General features: G+C 43.5%; 4 protein-coding genes across 4 annotated transcripts; 1 reads left to right on the forward strand and 3 right to left on the reverse strand.

Annotated features, from left to right (window-relative positions):
• Positions 1-2,775: 2,775 nt before the first annotated feature.
• LOC108650662 (odorant receptor 42b) lies at positions 2,776-5,232 on the forward strand. Its single transcript, XM_018099873.3, has 3 exons — positions 2,776-4,539; positions 4,594-4,951; positions 5,008-5,232. Exons 1-3 carry the CDS (start codon positions 3,770-3,772, stop codon positions 5,074-5,076), a joined length of 1,197 nt encoding a protein of 398 aa, XP_017955362.1. The 5' UTR covers positions 2,776-3,769; the 3' UTR covers positions 5,077-5,232.
• A 2,516-nt stretch (positions 5,233-7,748) lies between these two features.
• LOC149091405 (chymotrypsin-2-like) lies at positions 7,749-8,775 on the reverse strand. Its single transcript, XM_089259270.1, has 3 exons — positions 8,502-8,775; positions 8,170-8,429; positions 7,749-8,112 (listed from the first exon to the last, which is right to left on the reverse strand). Exons 1-3 carry the CDS (start codon positions 8,747-8,749, stop codon positions 7,820-7,822), a joined length of 801 nt encoding a protein of 266 aa, XP_089115396.1. The 5' UTR covers positions 8,750-8,775; the 3' UTR covers positions 7,749-7,819.
• A 1,027-nt stretch (positions 8,776-9,802) lies between these two features.
• On the reverse strand, positions 9,803-10,928 carry LOC149091406 (chymotrypsin-2-like). The gene is made up of 3 exons (XM_089259269.1): positions 10,639-10,928; positions 10,308-10,567; positions 9,803-10,253 (listed from the first exon to the last, which is right to left on the reverse strand). Exons 1-3 carry the CDS (start codon positions 10,890-10,892, stop codon positions 9,952-9,954), a joined length of 816 nt encoding a protein of 271 aa, XP_089115395.1. The 5' UTR covers positions 10,893-10,928; the 3' UTR covers positions 9,803-9,951.
• An 873-nt stretch (positions 10,929-11,801) lies between these two features.
• On the reverse strand, positions 11,802-12,648 carry LOC108650185 (chymotrypsin-2-like). Its single transcript, XM_089259225.1, has 3 exons — positions 12,617-12,648; positions 12,236-12,495; positions 11,802-12,173 (listed from the first exon to the last, which is right to left on the reverse strand). The coding sequence occupies exons 1-3, from the start codon at positions 12,646-12,648 to the stop codon at positions 11,872-11,874; spliced, it is 594 nt and encodes a 197-aa protein (XP_089115351.1). The 3' UTR covers positions 11,802-11,871.
• Positions 12,649-19,483: the final 6,835 nt, after the last annotated feature.

A 19,483-nucleotide genomic window follows, 5' to 3' on the forward strand; every position in this document is an offset into this window, starting at 1 on the left:
AAGACAAGAATGCGAACGAGCCAAAAACCAAAACCAAAGCCAAAGCCAAAGCTGAAGCCAAGGTAGGGCGCGAGCTGCGCTAAGCTATACATAGGGCCAACGAGGCAAAAAACGGGGTTAGGCCAAAGACGAGCTGTTTGTCGTCTAATTAGGGATTATGAGGCGCGTTGACAAGCCCGGCTAATTGAGAACTAAAACCTCTTCGAAAGCGAGCAACACACAGCAGAGAGCAGAGTGGACCACACACGTCACAGCCAAACATTTTCGGAGGACGACAAACGGCAACAAATTGACCTGCAACATGTTGAACAACGGCCATAAAGACCAGCAACAGTAAGAGCAACGGCAACAGCAACAGTCGAGGCAACAACCACTTGAAACGCCGAAAAAGAAACATGTTGATTGCTCTATCCGAAAAATTAATTGGACCACACACCACGAAGCAACAGCACCACCATACAAGCACCACTCAATGCCTGATGCTTGATGCTGAAAAGAGACGGCACAGGGCACGCGCAACCGCCTCTTATTAGTGTGAGCGAGAGGGAGAGGGAGAGGGAGAGGGAGAGTGCTCGCCAACTACTACTCGTAGACATCGCATCGTGGCTCTGGTGGGTGTCATATATATTTTAATGACCGCTACGGCTCTGGGATTGCCCTCGGTTTCCAACTGCGGGCCACATCGATGGATTTTTGATAACCGCAAGCGACCGAATGAAATGGCAAAAATGAGAAATACAAAAAGCTGAAAAAGAAGAAAAGGAAACCAAAAATAAAAACTGGCGCGAATGACTGCATAAATCCATGTGAAATGCAGCCAAGTGACTCCCTGACTGACTGACTGAGTGACTGCCCTGACTAGCTGTCGTCTGTGGTCGGACGGGTCTATCTTAAAGATTTGCCTGGAGCCCGCAGAGTGAATGGCAGCGGCCCTGACTCCAGATCGGCGAAGCCAAGCCAAGTCGTCGTTAGGCGGCGCAAATGCAAATGCAAATGACTCCTTCGCATATGTAGGTCTCCTGGGTGTCACTCTTAACCCTATTTCCAGAGCGGCTCATAACGTTGACAATGGGTGGCCAGACGAAAGGAGCGCAGACTGCGACTCTGGCTGTCTGCCTAATTAGGCAGCTGCGTTATTTATTTGGAATTGTGAAACCTGAATTCAATTTATATATATGATATATATATGTATATGTACCTCTATATACATATATATACGATCGCCGTTGGCGTTGGCATGCAACAAGCTGCGTCTGCTGCACGCATGTGCAGAAACACGTGTAAGCCGGCCTTAAATGTAAATAGAATACATAGCCAACAGGATACTCTGGCTGCCGTCCGAGCTATGCTATGCGTTATTGTTGACTGGCCTCGCCTGTGTGACTAGCAAACGAATACGCCCACTTTGCTAGCGATTGGCGGTTACGCCCCCAAGCATAGTCGCCGTCGCAGTCGCAGTCCAAGTCCAAGTTGGAGTCGCATCGTAAACTCAGCACGTAAATTATGATCAGCCAACGGCGTTGAATATTAATTGCACCGCACCAAAATGAACAAAAGCCGACACAGCAGCAACAGCAGCAGCAGCAGCAGCAACAGCAACAGCAGCAACAGCAGCATCCAAGAGGCGCATTCCAGCTAGATGATGCCAGCTTCCATACTTGGTGGCCAGCTCATGTGAGTGCGCGCGCATCTGTAACGGGGCCTTTGATAAGCGTCGATAATTATTGAGCAGCCGCTGGAGCCGGCTGCAGCTCTTTGCGCAGTTAGAGCTTTAATTAATTTCCAGGAAGTTTCCGATCGCCCAGCATAGGCTCTGAGTGCGACGGCGGCTGGAACTGTCTGTATGTCTCTCTGTCGGGCTGGCTGGCTGGCTGTTGGGGCTTTCGTTTTCGCCGATTGTCGTCGGTCATCACTCAGCTGGAGCCGCCTGGCAGCGCCTCCTATGTCAGTGTCAACACAGCGACGACCCCCGTTGCTCATTTCTGTCTTGCTGTTTGATGAATTGTCCCTGGCCAACTGTATGCAACAGCAGCAGCATCCACACTCGAAGACAAGGTGTGGTCCAAGTCCTTCGAGCACTGTCATAGCTGTTTGTGTCTAACTTGAAATATTTGCTACGGATGCGTTCCTTAACTGAGTGCCAATGAGCAGCAGCAGCAACAGCAGTAACAGCAGCAGCAGCAGCAGCAACAAATGCCAAATTGTGTCTTGAATTGTTGACTCAACAGCAGCAACAACAGCAACAACAATGTGATTTGAGACCTGGTATTTTGTCCTGCGGCCACCAGAGCAGAGAATGCAGCAAAAACGAAACCTAAAAATACATATACATGTATTTTATATATGTATATAGAACAGACCAACAAAAACATAAGAACCTGAAACTGTTTGCTGTTTCTGTGTATTTATCATGGCCGACAAAGCGGCGCAAATCTTTCAGAAACAAAATCACAAGGCTATCAAGAGCTACCAGCCAACAGCAGCAGCAGCAGCAGCAACAACTCTGGCAACCGGGCAAACAATAATAAAAATGCCAACCACAGTTGGTGGCTAAAACAAAGCAAAAGTCTACAGAAGTTGTCCAAAGAAACGGCAAAAATCGTAAAGCCCGGAAGCGGGTTGAAAAAAGTTCAGTTTATTGAATTCTTGTTTCGATCTGAGAAACAGTTGGCGCACACAATCTCTATACGACTAGAACTATTGCAGGCACAGTGCTAGCTAAAAGTTCACGCACACTCAAATCTCAGCTCTATTTGCCATTTATTGAGAGTTTTATATAAACATATTTCTGTTTTCTTTTCATTGAACTGCCTTGGCCGCATACTCTTGGCAGTCAGTGTGCAGCTCACAATCTTGAGGTAAACACCATTTTGAGTAATTAGGCACGATTTTAAGAATAATTACCACCTGGTCGCCGGGCCCACATGTTGCGGCTACAAATTGCCGCCGTTTTGCCTGCTAAACTGATTTTCATTTTGATTTTCATTCTGTGTTGTTGTTGTTGTTTTTGATCGTATTTTGGGTTTTTAAAACAGTTTTAATCGCATAGGCCTCGAGCGTACCAGTTCGGAAGCGAATTATGCGGCAAATAATAAATAATTTGAGCTCATAAAATGCAATAAAAAGCCGCTCACAGCGCCGCGATTTATTTCACAAGATAATTTCAAACTAATTTGGTAGCATTTAGCCGGAGAATTATCGCCCGACCAACACTCGGCCAAATGGCGCTGCGGGAGCCACAGCTGACAAATGGCATTGAGAACTGCATAAATTGTTCGCGCTGTGCCATGTGCCACGCCCAGTTCGAATCAGTCAAACGAGCATGACAAATAAAATATGCAAAAACTAGAATAAACTATGAATATATAATATGCTAGGAAATATGTCCGCAAAGCCAGACGAAGTTCCTCAAGAGCTTCGCAGAGATAGGGCAATATTTCAGATATAAGACTAATTAGTTATACAGGGACCTTGACCAATCGTGCATCTGACTTATGTGCTGTAATCCAGCTGCATTTGACATTGGGCTACGCCCTTTTTAGTCGAGCTACGCCCAACTGTCAATCTGTGAAAATTATATCTTGCAACTGTTATGACAACTTCTATGAGAACTATTGCAGATGGAAGACTTTTTACATAACATGTAAGGAAATGCATTGATTTCCAAATGTGATATGAAAAGGAAATGATATAAATAGTCCATTCGTATAAGAAATCCTTTGCAGTTCTACTCCGAGCTTCAGTGAGTCAGGAAGTAATCTCTGGAAATATGCTGTTTGAGTACTTGCGGCCGCCATCGCTGGGTGACTTGCTGCCATCTCGGGATGCATTCAAGTATCTGGAGAGGGGCATGCGATTTGTTGGCTGGATGCCGCCATCGAGGGACCATCCCAGTTACTGGAAATACTGGGTCTATGCGTTCTTAGTAACGGGCTTATCTGGCGCCTATTTGCCCTTTGGCTTCTTCATCAGCTACTTCGTCAACTTTAGGGGCTTCACGCCTGGAGATTTTCTAACATCTATACAGGTTTCATTCAATTCGGCTTGCCTGGGAGTAAAGATCGCCATTATCCTACCGAATCTGTGGCGCTTCGAGAAGATAAAGAACCTACTCGATATATTGGATAGGCCGTGCTTCCAGGAGGGAGCCGGCGAAGACATACATCGCTGCGTCGCGCGCTGTAATTTCATCTATATGGTCTATCAGATAGCGTACGCCTCATACACCGTGCTGACCTGCATGAGCTCCTTTCTAACCGGGTCTACCCCTTGGGGAATCTACATTCCGTTCTTGGACTATCGTTCGAGTACGCAAGCCTTTTGGTTGGCAGCTTGCATGGAATCTGTCATGGGAGCCGCCGCCGTCAGCATGGATCAATTCATAGACGTCTATGCGGTAATCTTCGGCATCGTTTTAAGAAATCATCTGAAACTTCTGATTAGGCGCGTTGAGCGATTGCGCAAGAACCAGAGCGAAAGCGACGATGAGAACTACGCGAAGCTGGTCAACTGCATCAAAGATCACAAGAATATTCTGGAGTAAGTGGAGCAGAATTCTACTGAAGATTAGAAATAAATTCGAAATGCTCACAGGTTTTCGGAAGTTAATCGACCAATTGTAACGGGCCCCATATTTGCTCAGTTTCTAGTGATTGGCTTGTGCCTGGGTCTCGGGATGGTTAATCTACTGTTCTTTTCCACCATCTGGACGGGCCTGGCCACGTCGGTCTTCATTATGGTCTTGATGATCCAAACATTTCCCTTTTGTTTCATCAGCGAGCTGATTGCAGACGATTGCATGGATCTGACTCACGCCATATTTCATTCGGATTGGGCAAGCGCGAGCAAGCGCTATAAGGTGACTCTTGCATTCTTTCTGCATCAGACTCAGCAGCCGATTGCCTTCGTTGCCGGCGGTATCTTTCCGATCTGCATGAGAACCAACATTGAGGTGAGGGCAACTAAATCAAGAGCTCCGATAAGTATGATAGCGATTTCCCCTTACAGATGGCCAAGTTGGCATTCACAGTGGTAACTGTAGTCAAGCAAATGAATATTGTCGAGAAACTAAACTGAAAACAATTTTCCGAAATTATATGCACGTTGAATTGCACGTAGGAATGCTCTAAACACCTGTAGAAACACGGCACAGCAATCGAAATGAATAAAATATGTTTTAGCTGGAAAATTTACTGCCAAACATTTCATATGAGCAGGAATCGTTGCCAAGCTTAGCTGGAAACAATGCAAAGACGATCCCTAATCGCGTATTTGCTGTTTGCCGTTTGTTGTTGCTGTTGCTGTTGCTGTTTGCTGTGGAATCGATGGCCTTTAAATCTCTTCGACAATAGAATTGCTTTGATGCTTGTTGTTGTCTTTGATCTTTTGAGTGCTGCCGGGCATTTCGAATGACGCATGGCCATGGGTTTTGCATTGAACAGCAGCAGCTGGGCTGACTTCGCCAGTCGGGCTATTCCGCAGGGAATTGCTCTGCTCACTGGATATTGCGTATACGCAGAGGATGCCAAGTGCTAAGCCTCTCAGAGCTGCAACAACTATACAGCTTTCAGTTGGAAATAAGTGTTGCTTGTTAAATGACATCGTTTTTCATTTGTACAGGAGGAGGCACTGAGGAGCCTGCCTGTGGAAGGCCGACTCATGTGCCAGCCGAGAAGCTGAGTAAAAGCAGTACAGGAAATTGAATGTTAAGACCGACACGTACAAAATAAATGCGGTATTTGGTACAAGCTCACACACTGAGGCACTGAAGCACTGATTGTGGGTTACAGATACAGATATGGACACAGAACACACACACACACACATACACATACACATGAAGATGCTGCATAAATCTATCTTTTAGATTTATGGCGCACCAGAGCAACGTTAATAGGCAAATGAGAGAGAGAATGAGAATGTGTGTGTCTGTGCTTAGGCCAATGGAATGGCATAGAGAGTGGTTTACGTATGGCCAACTTGTGAAATGGTAATAAAACTTTGTATGCGCATTTATAGCTGTTTTATGCCTGTGACCAGGTCTGTCTTCGAAATGAATTATGAAATATTTTGGCAATGCTAAATGTGAAACGAGTTAGGCAACTCTCGCCGGCTGGCATTAATCATGGTCGAGTCGGTAAAAGGACATGGCTAGAGCTATCTGTACATAGATAAATAAATAACCGCAGCGCAGAAAAAGAAAACCTGTAACCAGGGCCATAAAATTGAGTTATTAAAATCAACAACGACAGGTGCGGACTCCAGCCGAGATTGAGAGACACAGAGAGAAACAGGGAGAGCGAGAGCATGAGGGGGAGCAAGATTGGGCAAAGGTTAACAGCAATCAGTGAGTGCTTTTCTCTCTGGCGAATGCAGGTCAACTGCGGACAGTTTGTGTCCAACAAATATTACCAATGTTTACATACGTGGCACAAAAGCGTGCCAAGTGAACCAACAACAGCAGCGACTGGGAATTTGTTAACTGGCGTGCGGGAGAGCGCGAAAATGCAACAGCCAAACAATTACAGCTGCCAGCTGAGCGTTGCTCCAATTAAGAATGCGCATCAGGGAGGTGGCGGAGGCGAAGGCGGCGGCACTTGGCCTGGCCCAAACCAACCAACCAACCAACCAACCCAACAGCCAAGTCGTCTGTTTTGGCTCAGTCAGGCATCGCTCTAGCAGTCGCTTGTTAGTTGAATATTTGCTGCACAAGCGTTGAGAAAGCGCGATAACATTTTAACACACTCTCACAGCCACGCAGCCATGTTTACACATGGCCAGGCCAGGCCAAGCTGCCAAGCTGCCAGGCTGCTGAGTTCTCATATGCTTCTCATGCACTAAAGGTTTTTTATCAACAACAACAACAACAACTACAAGAGGAAGAACAACGACTACGAAAGCAGCAGCAGTTGGCAGCTGGCTGCCGAAAGCACAATATGACCCTTTGCTCTGCACTATTGGGATAAGATATACGAAAATGAAATTTCAGTTCATTTTGGGCAGACCGATAAAGCCCTTAAGTGCTGTTGCTGATAGCACTCGAGGCTGTTAGTGAAAATTGGCCACTCTTAAGCCACTTCACAGCAACTAGCTGCAAAATCAATTGGTCAGCCATATACCATATAACATATACCATATGCCATATGCACCATATTGAGCTGAAGCCCTTAGCAGATCTAGTCAACCAGCGCATCCGTATGGCAGTGCATATGGAAGCATATGGGATTGACCCATTTTCAACATTTCACAGGGCCGCATTGCCAATAAATTAGCATGTAAGAGCAGACCGGTAAAACACAAGAAAACCAACATTCCGAATATGTATATGGAAAAAAGAGGGGAATCATCATCAGCATGTATAAGCAAAAAGTGTGCTTGTGTCTAGTGAAAGCCCTCGAAGAGACCAGTTGAATGTCATCCTAAGAGTAGGCTACACTTTTTGTGCACATGTCTGGCAGACCGAGTGTGCTCTTAAGAAATACTTTTAAATATTAGAAATAAAATTTACGTGCTTTCGAAAGTTTTTGCAGTGCTGTAGCGACAGAGCGACAAAGACCAACAATTAATAAGAAATCGATTGCGTAGCATATCGTAGCACATCCTGCCGAAAATCCACTCTGCATGCGTACAAATAATACAGGGGATACAGAAAACAGATGAGTTGAATTTTTATTAAATTACTATTAGTTATTATTAGTTTTTGTGTAACTTATGCAAGTTGAATTCTAACGAAAAAAGAACAAAGAAGGTACTAAAGGCCATGCAGATTTTATTTAGTACGTCTTCATTATATAATATTCATGATTATTGTAGAAAATATTTAGGGTTCATTGATGTGTTGAGCGATCCAGGTTAGAAAGTATGAAACCCGAGTAAAAACAGAGGGAGAGCTGCAAAGGCCAAATCCAAACGATACGATACCAATCACGGTGCTAGAGCCATCAGGCTTTCTTTCTGCTAATGGACCACCAGAGTCTCCTTTGCATGTCGTTGTTTCACCAGACGCGGCACATAGCCAATGTGAAAGAAACTTCATATTAGTAAAACGCTTGCATACCTCATTTGATAAAGTTTTAACGTTCGCATATTGCAAATGCTCAGTTGTTACGAAATCTACAAATATTGAAATGTTATTTATGATATCTATTGATTATTGATTTTAATACATACCCTTAACTGCGCCCCAACCGGAGACAATAACACTTTTGTCGACATAAAGGTTATTGGGTTCTGGCAATTTAGCTGGTTGAATATACTGGTTGAATTCCAGATCCTTTGGTAGTTTAATTAAACCAATATCACTGTTCCCTGTGTACCGATCCCACTCTTTATGAATCACGTAGCTTCCAGCTTCCACGATCACAATTTGTTGTCCAATTTCTGTGCTATTACTTTTATCCACTGCTCCAAGGTAAATTTTTAACCTTTTGCTTTTTTCGAATTGGAAAGAAATAAGAAGTGTAATAAAGGTAAATTCATATACTTATTCAGCATTTACTTACTTTGTATTGCCTTCCAAGCAATGAGCTGCTGTAAGAATTGTCCTCTTACCAATTATAGTTCCACCGCAAGTTGCTTTCCATTGTTTATTTATTTCGATATCATAAAAGACTTGATAAGGAAATTGTTTGGGTCTTGCATTTTCCCCATTGATAATCCGTTCCACTTGGGTGGGATTAGATTCCACATGACACAGACAGAAGAGCACCGCCACGAGGAGCAAGTGCCATCTATGATGAAGACTTTCCATGGTGAAATGTAAAAGTTTTACTGAGAATGCTACGAATTCGTGGAACTTAAATAGCAAAAATTCTTGACAGGTGCAATACATCATGATAAGACCTCTGACAGGCAATTAATGATTTATCTGTAATAATAAATAATAACTGTGCAACAATGTTGTAAGTAACAAAATATCAATTTCATTAAGATAACGTTTTAAAACTTCTATATAGTTTAATTTGTGCTCTGCATTTTTTGTGATAAATTTTAAGTAACTCTAAATGAATTTGATATTCGCACATTGGTTACATAGAATCTGAAGGGCTCACTACACTCACTACCTTGTAAAGGATGGCCGACTACAAAATCCACTGAACACTATGAAGAGACACACTAAATGTACTTTAGAACTTGAATTTAGCATAAAATATACCAATATTATTTGTTTTAGCTGGTTGTCTTTATTTGCAATCTGCTCTTGGGCCAATCAGTTTTTTTTTTGCCTTCACATATAAACTCAGTGACTAGAGGTAGGGATAGATTAGGGCTTAGTCGCAGCGATGTCGATAGTCTAGTGGGTAGTATCTTTCTAGGCGGTGCATGTTATTGTTTATTTAGGTTTTAGTGAGTTAAAGGTATATAAAGGAAGGAAATCCGCTGAAATGGAACGAGATCAAATTTGATAGTTCTATTCGCTGTTCCTGTTGCTGCTATATTATATTTATCGTTGCCTTTGCAGCTGATGACCAGATATGGAGAAAGTGAGATAAAGGGAGAGAGAGCTTGTGCGTAAGCTATTCAGTTTTTGCTGCTGTAAGAATTGTCCTCTTACCAATTATAGTTCCAGAGCAGACAGGTAAAGCACAAGAAAACCAACATTCCGAATATGTATATGGAAAAAAGAGGGGAATCATCATCAGCATGTATAAGCAAAAAGTGTGCTTGTGTCTAGTGAAAGCCCTCGAAGAGACCAGTTGAATGTCATCCTAAGAGTAGCCCATACTTTTTGTGCACATCTGGCAGACGGAGTGTGCACTCTGCATGCGTACAAATAATACAGGGGATACAGAAAACAAATGAGTTGAATTTTTATTAAATTATTATTAGTTTTTGTGTAACTTATGCAAGTTGAATTCTATCGAAAAAAGAACAAAGAAGGTACTAAAGGCCATGCAGATTTCATTTAGTACGTCTTCATTATATAATATTCATGATTATTTTAGAAAATATTTAGGGTTCATTGATGTGTTGAGCGATCCAGGTTAGAAAGTATGAAACCCGAGTAAAAACAGAGGGATACTTTGGGTCGCAAGGGCCAAATCCAAACGATACGATACCGATAACGGTACTAGAGCCATCAGGGTTTCTTTCTGCTAATGGACCACCAGAGTCTCCTTTGCATGTCGTTGTTTCACCAGGCGCGGCACATAGCCAATGTGAAGGAAACTTCTCATTAATAATAATATGCTTGCATACCTCATTTGATAAAGTTTTAACGTTCGTATATTGCAAATGCTCAGTTGTTACGAAACCTACAAATATTGAAATGTTAGATATTTATTGATTGTTTATTTATATATACATACCTTTAACTGCGCCCCAACCGGAGACAACAGCAGTTTTGTCAGCATAAAGGTTATTGGGTTCTGGCAATTTAGCTGGTTGAATATACTGGTTGAATTCCAGATCCTTTGGTAGTTTAATTAAAGCAATATCGTTGATCTTTTTTTTTATATCCCACTCTTCATGAACCACGTAGCTTCCAGCTTCCACGATCACAGTTTGTTGTCCAATTTCTGTGCTATTACTTTTATCCACTGATCCAAGGTAAATTTTTATCCTTTCACTTTTCGGGATTACAAATAAATATAAAGTGTTAGAAAGTTCGATTCTTATTCTTAGTCAACTTTTACCTACAAATCGCCAGATCTCCCATCCAAGCAATGAGCTGCTGTAAGAATCGTCCTCTTACCGATTATAGTTCCACCGCATTGTCCATACCATTGTTTATTTTTTTCAATATCATAATAGACTTGATAAGGAAATTGTTTGGGTCTTGCATTTTCCCCATTGATAATCCGTTCCACTTGGCTGGGCTTAGATTCCACATGACACAGACAGAAAAGCACCGCCACGAGGAGCAAATGCCATCTATGATGAAGACTTTCCATGGTGAAATGTAAAAGTTTTACTGAGAATGCTACGAAATCGTGGAACTTAAATAGCAAAAATTCTTGACAGGTGCAATACATCATGATAAGACCTCTGACAGGCAATTAATGATTTATCTGTAATAATAAATAATAACTGTGCAACAATGTTGTAAATAACAAAATATCAATTTCATTAAGATAACGTTTTAAAACTTCTATATAGTTTAATTTGTGCTCTGCATTTTTTGTGATAAATTTTAAGTAACTCTAAATGAATTTGATATTCGCACATTGGTTACATAGAATCTGAAGGGCTCACTACACTCACTACCTTGTAAAGGATGGCCGACTACAAAATCCACTGAACACTATGAAGAGACACACTAAATGTACTTTAGAACTTGAATTTAGCATAAAATATACCAATATTATTTGTTTTAGCTGGTTGTCTTTATTTGCAATCTGCTCTTGGGCCAATCAGTATTTTTTTTGCCTTCACATATAAACTCAGTGACTAGAGGTAGGGATAGATTAGGGCTTAGTCGCAGCGATGTCGATAGTCTAGTGGGTAGTATCTTTCAAGGCGGTGCATGTTATTGTTTATTTAGGTTTTAGTGAGTTAAAAGTATATAAAGGAAGGAAATCCGCTGAAATGGAACGAGATCAAATTTGATAGTTCTATTCGCTGTTCCTGTTGCTGCTATATTATATTTATCGTTTCCTTTGCAGCTGATGACCAGATATGGAGAAAGTAAGATAAAGGGAGAGAGAGTTTGTTCGCAAGTTTGTTCAGTTTTTGCTTTTATCACATATATGTAAGTTAACGAACAACCAGTCAATAATACAATCCATGCCAAAAGATGCGAATCAAGCATATGTACATATTAAAATTTTAGAGCTTGCCAACACTGAAACATAGATTGATGATTGTAAGCAACTCTATTTTTATTCTGTATATATTATCATACAAAATTCATGATATTTGTATATATTTTTATCACTCGTTGATGTGTTGAGCGATCCAGTTAAGGAAATATGAAACCCGAGTAAATACATCTGGGGAATAGGAAAGGTAATCCGAAGATCCAAACGATACGATACCAATCACAGTACTAGAGCCGTCAGCGTTCCTTTCTGCCAGTGGACCACCAGAGTCTCGACTCCCTGCAGCACTGTTATTGGTCGCGGTACATAGCCAGTGTGAAAAAAACTTTATTTTAGAAGGAAATTTACGCTTGCATTCCTCATTCGATAAAGTTATAACGTTCGCATATTGCAAATGCGAAGGATAAAAACCACCTGAAGATATTAGAAATCTATATTGCACTGTTGAATTATTGATTATTGATATTAATACACACCATTAGCTCTGCCCCAACCCGAGATAACAGCATTTTTATCAGCATAAAGGTTATAGGGTTCTGGCAATTTAGCTGGTTGAATATACTGATTGAACTCCAGATCCTTTGGTAGTTTAATTAAAGCAATATCATAGATAATTTTTATGTTATCCCACTCTTCATGAATCACATAATTTCCAGCTTCCACGATCACAGTTTGTTGTCCAATTTCTGTGCTATTACTTTTATCCACGGCTCCAAGGTAAATTTTTAACCTTTCGCTTTTTTCGAATTGGAAAGAAATAGGAAGTGTAATAAAGGTCAATTCATATACTTATTCAGAATTTACTTACTTAATATAGCCAGACAAACAGTGAGCTGCTGTAAGAATTGTCCTCTTACCAATTATAGTTCCACCGCAATTTGCATGCCATTGTTTATTTATTTCAACATCATAAAAGACTTGATAGGGAAATTGTTTCGGTCTTGCATTTTCACCATTGATAATCCGTTCCACTTGGCTGGGCTTAGATACCACAGGACACAGACAGAAGAGCACCGCCACGAGGAGCAAGTGCCATCTATGATGAAAGCTTTCCATGGTGTAAAGGTTTTAATGAAAAGGCTTCGAAGTAGTGGAACTTAAATAGCAAAAATTCTTGACAGAGCAGACAATATAACATGATAAGAGGGACGACAGGCAGCTTTGGAGTTATTTGCAATAAAAATTAATAGTACGATTGCATATAGATATAAAAAAAACATGTAAGCAGTCAAACGTAAAAATTTACAAATAACTTAACAATTTGCTTCTGGCCCTGTTGACGTGGCCCACACGAGACCAAGGGTGAAGCGAAGTCATCACGACGATGACGACAACAACAGCAGCAACCAGATCGAACAGCATCTGCTGGTGAAAGTTAAGGCCAATCATTGCAACAAAGCCGATCCAGTGACAACAACAATTGCTAACAGAGACGTGAATTTCAATACGAGCTGCATGTGTGTGTGTGTGTGTGTGTGTGTGTGTGTGTGTGTAGTTGCCACATGCTTCGGCAATGCGATCATGATGAGGATCACAGCGAATGATCCAGCCACAAGAGGAGAACCCGATACAAACGACAAGAGATACGCAGTCAATCTGCAGTCTCATCGCATTGAAATCTTGTCCTGTCGCCGTTTCGCAATGCTAATTTCTGACATTCTCTGAATATATGATCGATATGCCATATAGGGATCGTGCACAGTAATGGACTGTATGCATAACTGTTGCTACTCAAGAGCCAACAATTTACATTTACTAAAAGCAAAATAACACAATTAAGAAAACACATGTAGGGAAACAGCGAGACTTTCCTTTCCGAATAACCAAGCAAACGTAATGTTAGCCTATTTAATTTTGAATTTTCGACATTTAGTATACATGTATAAACTATAATTTAAAGTTTCATAGATATATTCATATACATATATAATAGCTGAATTTATCTAATAGTAATATATTTATTTTATTTATCATCACTTTGCAGGGTATTTCTGAGCCATGGGCACGCTATCGCAAATGCCTATGCTTTTTATTAGTGGATTTTCTCAAACCGCTCCTATCTCTCAATCCATCGCCCATTTTCGACTTGAGCTCGTCATAAATTTTAATACACATTTTGGTTTGCAAATTGCTCAAAAGATGCATTCCCTCTCCATCTCTCTCTAACAGTCTCTGCTCTCTCTCTTATAGTTTTTTGTTGTCCCTTTGCAAGCACAACAGCAGCGACAACTGTGACGAGCCCGTCAACTTTTGATTGACTGGCTAAGTTCAACTGATGTGGCTCTTGGCTCTGGTCTCTTGTATCTTGTCTCTTTGCTGTTGACTGGTTGGTTGGCTGGTTGGTTGGCTGGTTGGCTCCTTCCCTTGAGTTAGTCCACGCACTCACATAGAACGGCAGCAAATTGCATAATTTTTACATAAATATGCTGACGTGCATTCATAATCATAAAAAGGGCTAAAATTCTTTGTATTGTTGCTGGCTTTTGTTCTCCGCTTGGCCCCGCCTGCCGCCTGGCCAGCTCGTATATTGTTGCTCTGTTATTTATTTGGCCTTGCAAATATACATACATATATACATGTATACATATTTTTTTAATATGCAGCCTAATAGGCATTCGTCTGTTTTTTTTTTCGCTCTCTCTTGTTTTGTTTTGTTTGGTTTTGTTTACTGCTGCAGTTGCGAGCTTCGCGTTCCATTCCCGCGCCCGAATTGACAAAATGTATGCAAAGTTAAGGCAGCAACAAAAGGGCAAACGTATGGTGCATAAAATATTTATGATATCGAATTGTATTGGCATTATTTCAAGCTTCAATGCCGGCTTATAAGTCACAAACCAAACTAATGCACATGAATTACGAATGCGTACAAATTCAGACATTCGCTGGCCATACAGGTGCAAGTCCAGGGTAGGACTGAAGATTATATTTATTTATACAAAAGGCAACTACAGTAGCATTTAAGGGATTTCTCTCTGCCATTTAATAAGGTCGATTTTACTTTAATCTTAAGCATCAGCATACATGTTCCGCCCTCATGGCTGTTTCTATGTGCTCATCCTTAACGCACATTTGGACTGTAAAAAGCAACGAGCTGTGAGAGTCAATTGCATGCAAAACTGTGCCATTGTCAGATGCCGCGCTGACAAAAGGGGTAATCGGAGAGCGGCCGATATGCGGAGGTGGCCGGGCCGTGACTGTGTGTGACGACCTACGGCCGCACAAAGGGCTACAATGCTGGGCGGTGGACAAACAAGGACGGCCACAAAATGGCCACCGCAAAGGCAGCAGCAGCGTTGGCCATAAACGACATGCGGCGGGTCAAAAGGACGCCCACACAACAGCAACCAGCAGCAGCAACAGCAGCAGCAGCAGCAGCAACCACAGCGACAGCAACAGCAATTGCCTGGTCACAAGGATGATGGCGAGAACTTAACGCACAGGCAACAGCAGGCAGTCAGGCAGGCGGGCAGGCGGGCAGGCTGTGGCATGCATCGCCTCTGGTTTGTTGTTGCTGGCTAGCCCGAGTGCCTAGCAACTGTCGTTATAAATGGCAGTCATAATAAGTGGGTTAAATGGCCAGGGCGGACAGGCAGAGACAGCACTGGGTCTCTGTGTCAGCTGTTAAATGGCAAGGGGAGCGGGCGGTCATGTGTTGATTCGCTGTTGATTTTGTCGTGTGTCTTGGCCAAAACTAATTACCGATAGTTCAAGGGGTCACCTGTCCATGGCAAACTCTTTAAACTGCAATTAAATGCCACTTGGATGCTTTGGCCAAGGCGTCGGCCAGGCCAAAACTGAGGCGATTATAAAGCAATCAACTTACGATGGCTATGACTCTGTGGCTCTGGCTCTGGCTGTGGCTGTGGCTATGGCAGTGGCACTGGTCCGTGCAACATTTCGCGAGCTGCTTGGCTCTCTGTCTGGCACATTCACATCATTTGCAAAATCATAATTCGCGTGTTAAGCGCGCATTAGTCTCACGTTGATTTATCACAGCAGGTACCACGGGTACAGCTATAGAAACTGGGTCTGGGTCTGGGTCGAAGCTGGTAACTGGGTCCTTGCGCCTCCCACTCCACCTCCTCCCGGCCAAGTCCGGCCCAACAAATTGGGTCCGTTGCCAGCAGAGAGTGAGTCGTATGCGGTTTTAATAACCGAATTCGCAGCTAATTTCGAGCTGAGAGTTTGGCTGGACAGCGCCTGCGGCGTGTGGGTGCGGCTCGGATTAGAGATGAGCGCGTGAGTGCTCAACATTTTGCTATAGATCCAATTAAGATTATGTGCGAGAGAGACGGAGAGCGTGAGCCGAGAACTCATCCCGAGCCACATGCAGCAGGGCTCATCTCTAAATGGCATTCATCAAGAAGCGCCTCTTGAGCACACACACAAACATACACACAAACAACCAGATGCCTTCCAACTCTGGAGCAGCTGCGCATTCGTTAAGCCAACGACTTACTTTTCGGCTGCTTCAAGCCGCTGCTTCCAGCCGCTGCCTCCGCCGCTGCCTCCGCCGCTGCCTCCGCTGCCGCTGCTGCTCCATGGCAAAGTGGAGCAAATTTATGCCCAATTTCATGCGAGTGGCAAATGATTTATGCGACAGCGCGTTGCAATTGCCAAAAAGGATATGTGCGTTGATTTCGTTTGGCCCCAGGACAAATAACTTCATTACGTTCTCCTGCTGTTGCTCTTTGCTTTGTCGTGGGTCGCAACGTCGCACCGCCCCCGCCTCTGCCTCTGCCCGCACCCGCCGAAAAGGTTGCCCCCTTTGGGTAATGATGTTTCATGTTGTTGCCGAATGTTGTTTGGAATTGGGATTGGGTTTTGGATTTGAGGATTGTAAAATATATGCAAAGCAAATCGCACGATTCTCGTGATGTTGCTCATATTTGGGCACCGTAACAAGCGCAGCAACACGCGACAACAACAACAACAACAACAGCAGCAGGGGCAGGGGCAGGGGCAGCCGCTGCGACAACGCGCGAAAATCGCATTCTACTTATGGCGTGAATTTCGCGATCGTCTGCTAAGCTATTTATTTTTTTTTTCGCTCTTTTCGTTCGCCTTGGCACTTGGCACAGCCGAAATGCGATTCAAATTCCCAAATTCAAATTTAAATGCAACAGCAACAGCAACAGCCACATACAAATCGAGATGCATAGAGCCTGCCAAAATGTTGTGCTTAGAAATTGGCAGGAAGTCACGCCATTTGAACCATTTGTTTGTTAACAATAAACCGTTAGCAACATGACGCTGATTACACATGCATCCACAGTAAATGACAACATTTATCATTAGGCCAGCTGCAGGCAGCAGCAGCAGCAGCAGGACAGCACCATTTTCAGTTAATTGCAAATGCAAATGCAACGGCAACAACAACTGGCCACAAAAGAACTTAAGATCGTCGAGCAACTGTCAGCTTATGGGATTTCATTGACAGCCTCGCGTTGCCCCAGTCAAAATGTCCTTAAAGCACGTTTGCAGACATCTCTTGTTGCTGTTGCTGTTGCTGTTGCAGTGGTTGCTGCTGCTGCTGCTGCTGGCAGCGAGTTGTTGCACGCACTTAATTAAGACGACAAGTGAACGACCTCAGCTGTCAGAGCGGCATGCGGCAGGCGGCAAGGGCCAACAGCTGCTGGCAACACAAATATTAAATATGGTCAAAATGTAGCCTAAGACCCACTCAATGGCAGGCAAGATGTGCCAGATAAGATAGCCTCCGACATGGCTAAGACACACCAAAAAAGAACTGCAACAGCAACAGCAACAACAACAATGACAAATCAGAAACTCTTTTACGATTTTCGACCTGAAAGAAATTTAAATATATGTACATATATGGGAATGGAATGCCAAATCTTATTGGCCACAGTCGGCCGTTTCGCTTCCAATCGATCAGCGTGCGTTTGCGATCTGCCAGGCCACAAACAAATAAAATATGTTTTGTGTATTAATAAAAGCCCGAAACGATTGCACTTCACACCTCATTGAGATTGGCCATAAAGATGCCTTAATAACTCAGCTAAGCTGGAGACGACGAACGCAACTCTGCAAGTTCCTGCCTGACTGCCTGTTGCTGCTGCTGCTGCTGCTCCTGCTGCTGATGCTGTTGCTGTTGCTGTTGCTGCTGCTGCTGCTGCTGCTGCTGGCCAGACTGGGCTGTCAGTATCGTTTATGGCTGCCCATATTTAATTTGCCGCTTCGCTCGATGGCCAATTGAAGCGTTTCGATAAGGGGCCAAATTCATAAATATGAAAATGGCTTCATTTCGTGCGCGATTCAGACTGGATTGGACTGGACTTGGACTTGGTCTTGGACTTGGAGTTCGGGTTGGAGTCGGACCTGGGAGTTGCCCTTCATATCGCTTAAATTAAAACTTAAATTTCAACACTCGCTGCTCGCGATACGGGACCATATTTTACGGGCCCAAAGCAAACACAATAACAACAACAGCAACAAGAGCTCAACTCAACTCGGTGGCAGGCTGACAATGGTAAAGGCGTTGCAGCTTTATCTGACAAATGCGCGTATATCTCGAAAGTTGTTGCTGCCGAAATGAAGCGGCAACAGCAACAGCAACAGCAGCAGCAACTGAGGCAGCAGCCCAAACGAAACTGACCCTCACATTCATTTATCAATGCTGCGGAATATGTCGCCGTGGCCAGGAAGAAAGTGCCAGCCACGAGCCGCACCTCTAACGGCTGCTGCAGCAGCAACAGTTGCTATTGCTCCCGTAACCATTCAGCTAGTCGACCGACGATCGTAGAACCAACCGAGTGCCGCCTTGTCTTGATCTACCGCCGTCGAGGCCCGGCTACTTCATCATCATCTGAAATGTGCGGCGCGTAGTCATGGCCTGACATTTTTGAGTTGCCGTCGCTGTCTATGTGCCGGCAACAGCCGCTACGGCCGCAACCGCAGCAACGGCAGCAAAAAGGTAGCAACATCCACAACAAACAGCAACAAACACATCATGAGCACACAATAACAAACAAAAAAGCGGCCAGCGAAGCCTCCCAATGATTAATTGACTTTCAAAATTGCTGAAATTTTTAATTTATTATACGCGCCAAAGTGATTAATCAGTAGACAAAGCTGTGGCCAAGCACAAGACGCAGGAGGAATCGCTGGGTGAGGGGAATGGTAAGGGGGAGGCACGAGGGCCAGGCCGAGGGCTGACCAGTGGAAAGGTAACAGCGGCAGCAGGAAACTGTCTGAGCGGTGAGTGCACGTAGGCAGCGACTGAGGCTAAGAGATTGAAAGTGCTGGGCAGCAGCCAGCGGCAGCAACAGCAGCAGCAGCAACAGCAGCAAGAAATACTTGTCTGTTTTTGCTTGCTCAAAAAGGTAAATGAGCATATTAGCTTTAGCTTGCCTTCATCATCTGTCTGCAGTTTTCAAAGCACTTAATCCTGAGCAGGTATTAGGCAGTCGCTTGCACCGGATTGCCACGTTTTATTGCTGGCTGTCTTTATGTCGCCTGCAATCCTTTGAGCACATCAGTCAGCGTCAGCAACGTTTAATGCTTTTAATTGCCGCCACTGTAGATGGCTGCTGCCTGCAACATGTGGCAGTTGCATTTAGCAAGATAATTTAAATTTAGCTAGAATACAGCTGAGCAGCTGAGCAGCAACTCCTCTTGGTTTGTGCTAAGTTCCCACCAGCAACACCTTTGTTGGCGCTGCTGCCACGCAACATAACGAAGGGCGTACTTAACTTTTAGCG

Source organism: Drosophila navojoa, chromosome 4 (genome assembly GCF_054131105.1).
Source record: "Drosophila navojoa isolate 15081-1374.11 chromosome 4, UAZ_NAV_1.0, whole genome shotgun sequence".
Taxonomy (NCBI): domain Eukaryota; kingdom Metazoa; phylum Arthropoda; class Insecta; order Diptera; family Drosophilidae; genus Drosophila; species Drosophila navojoa.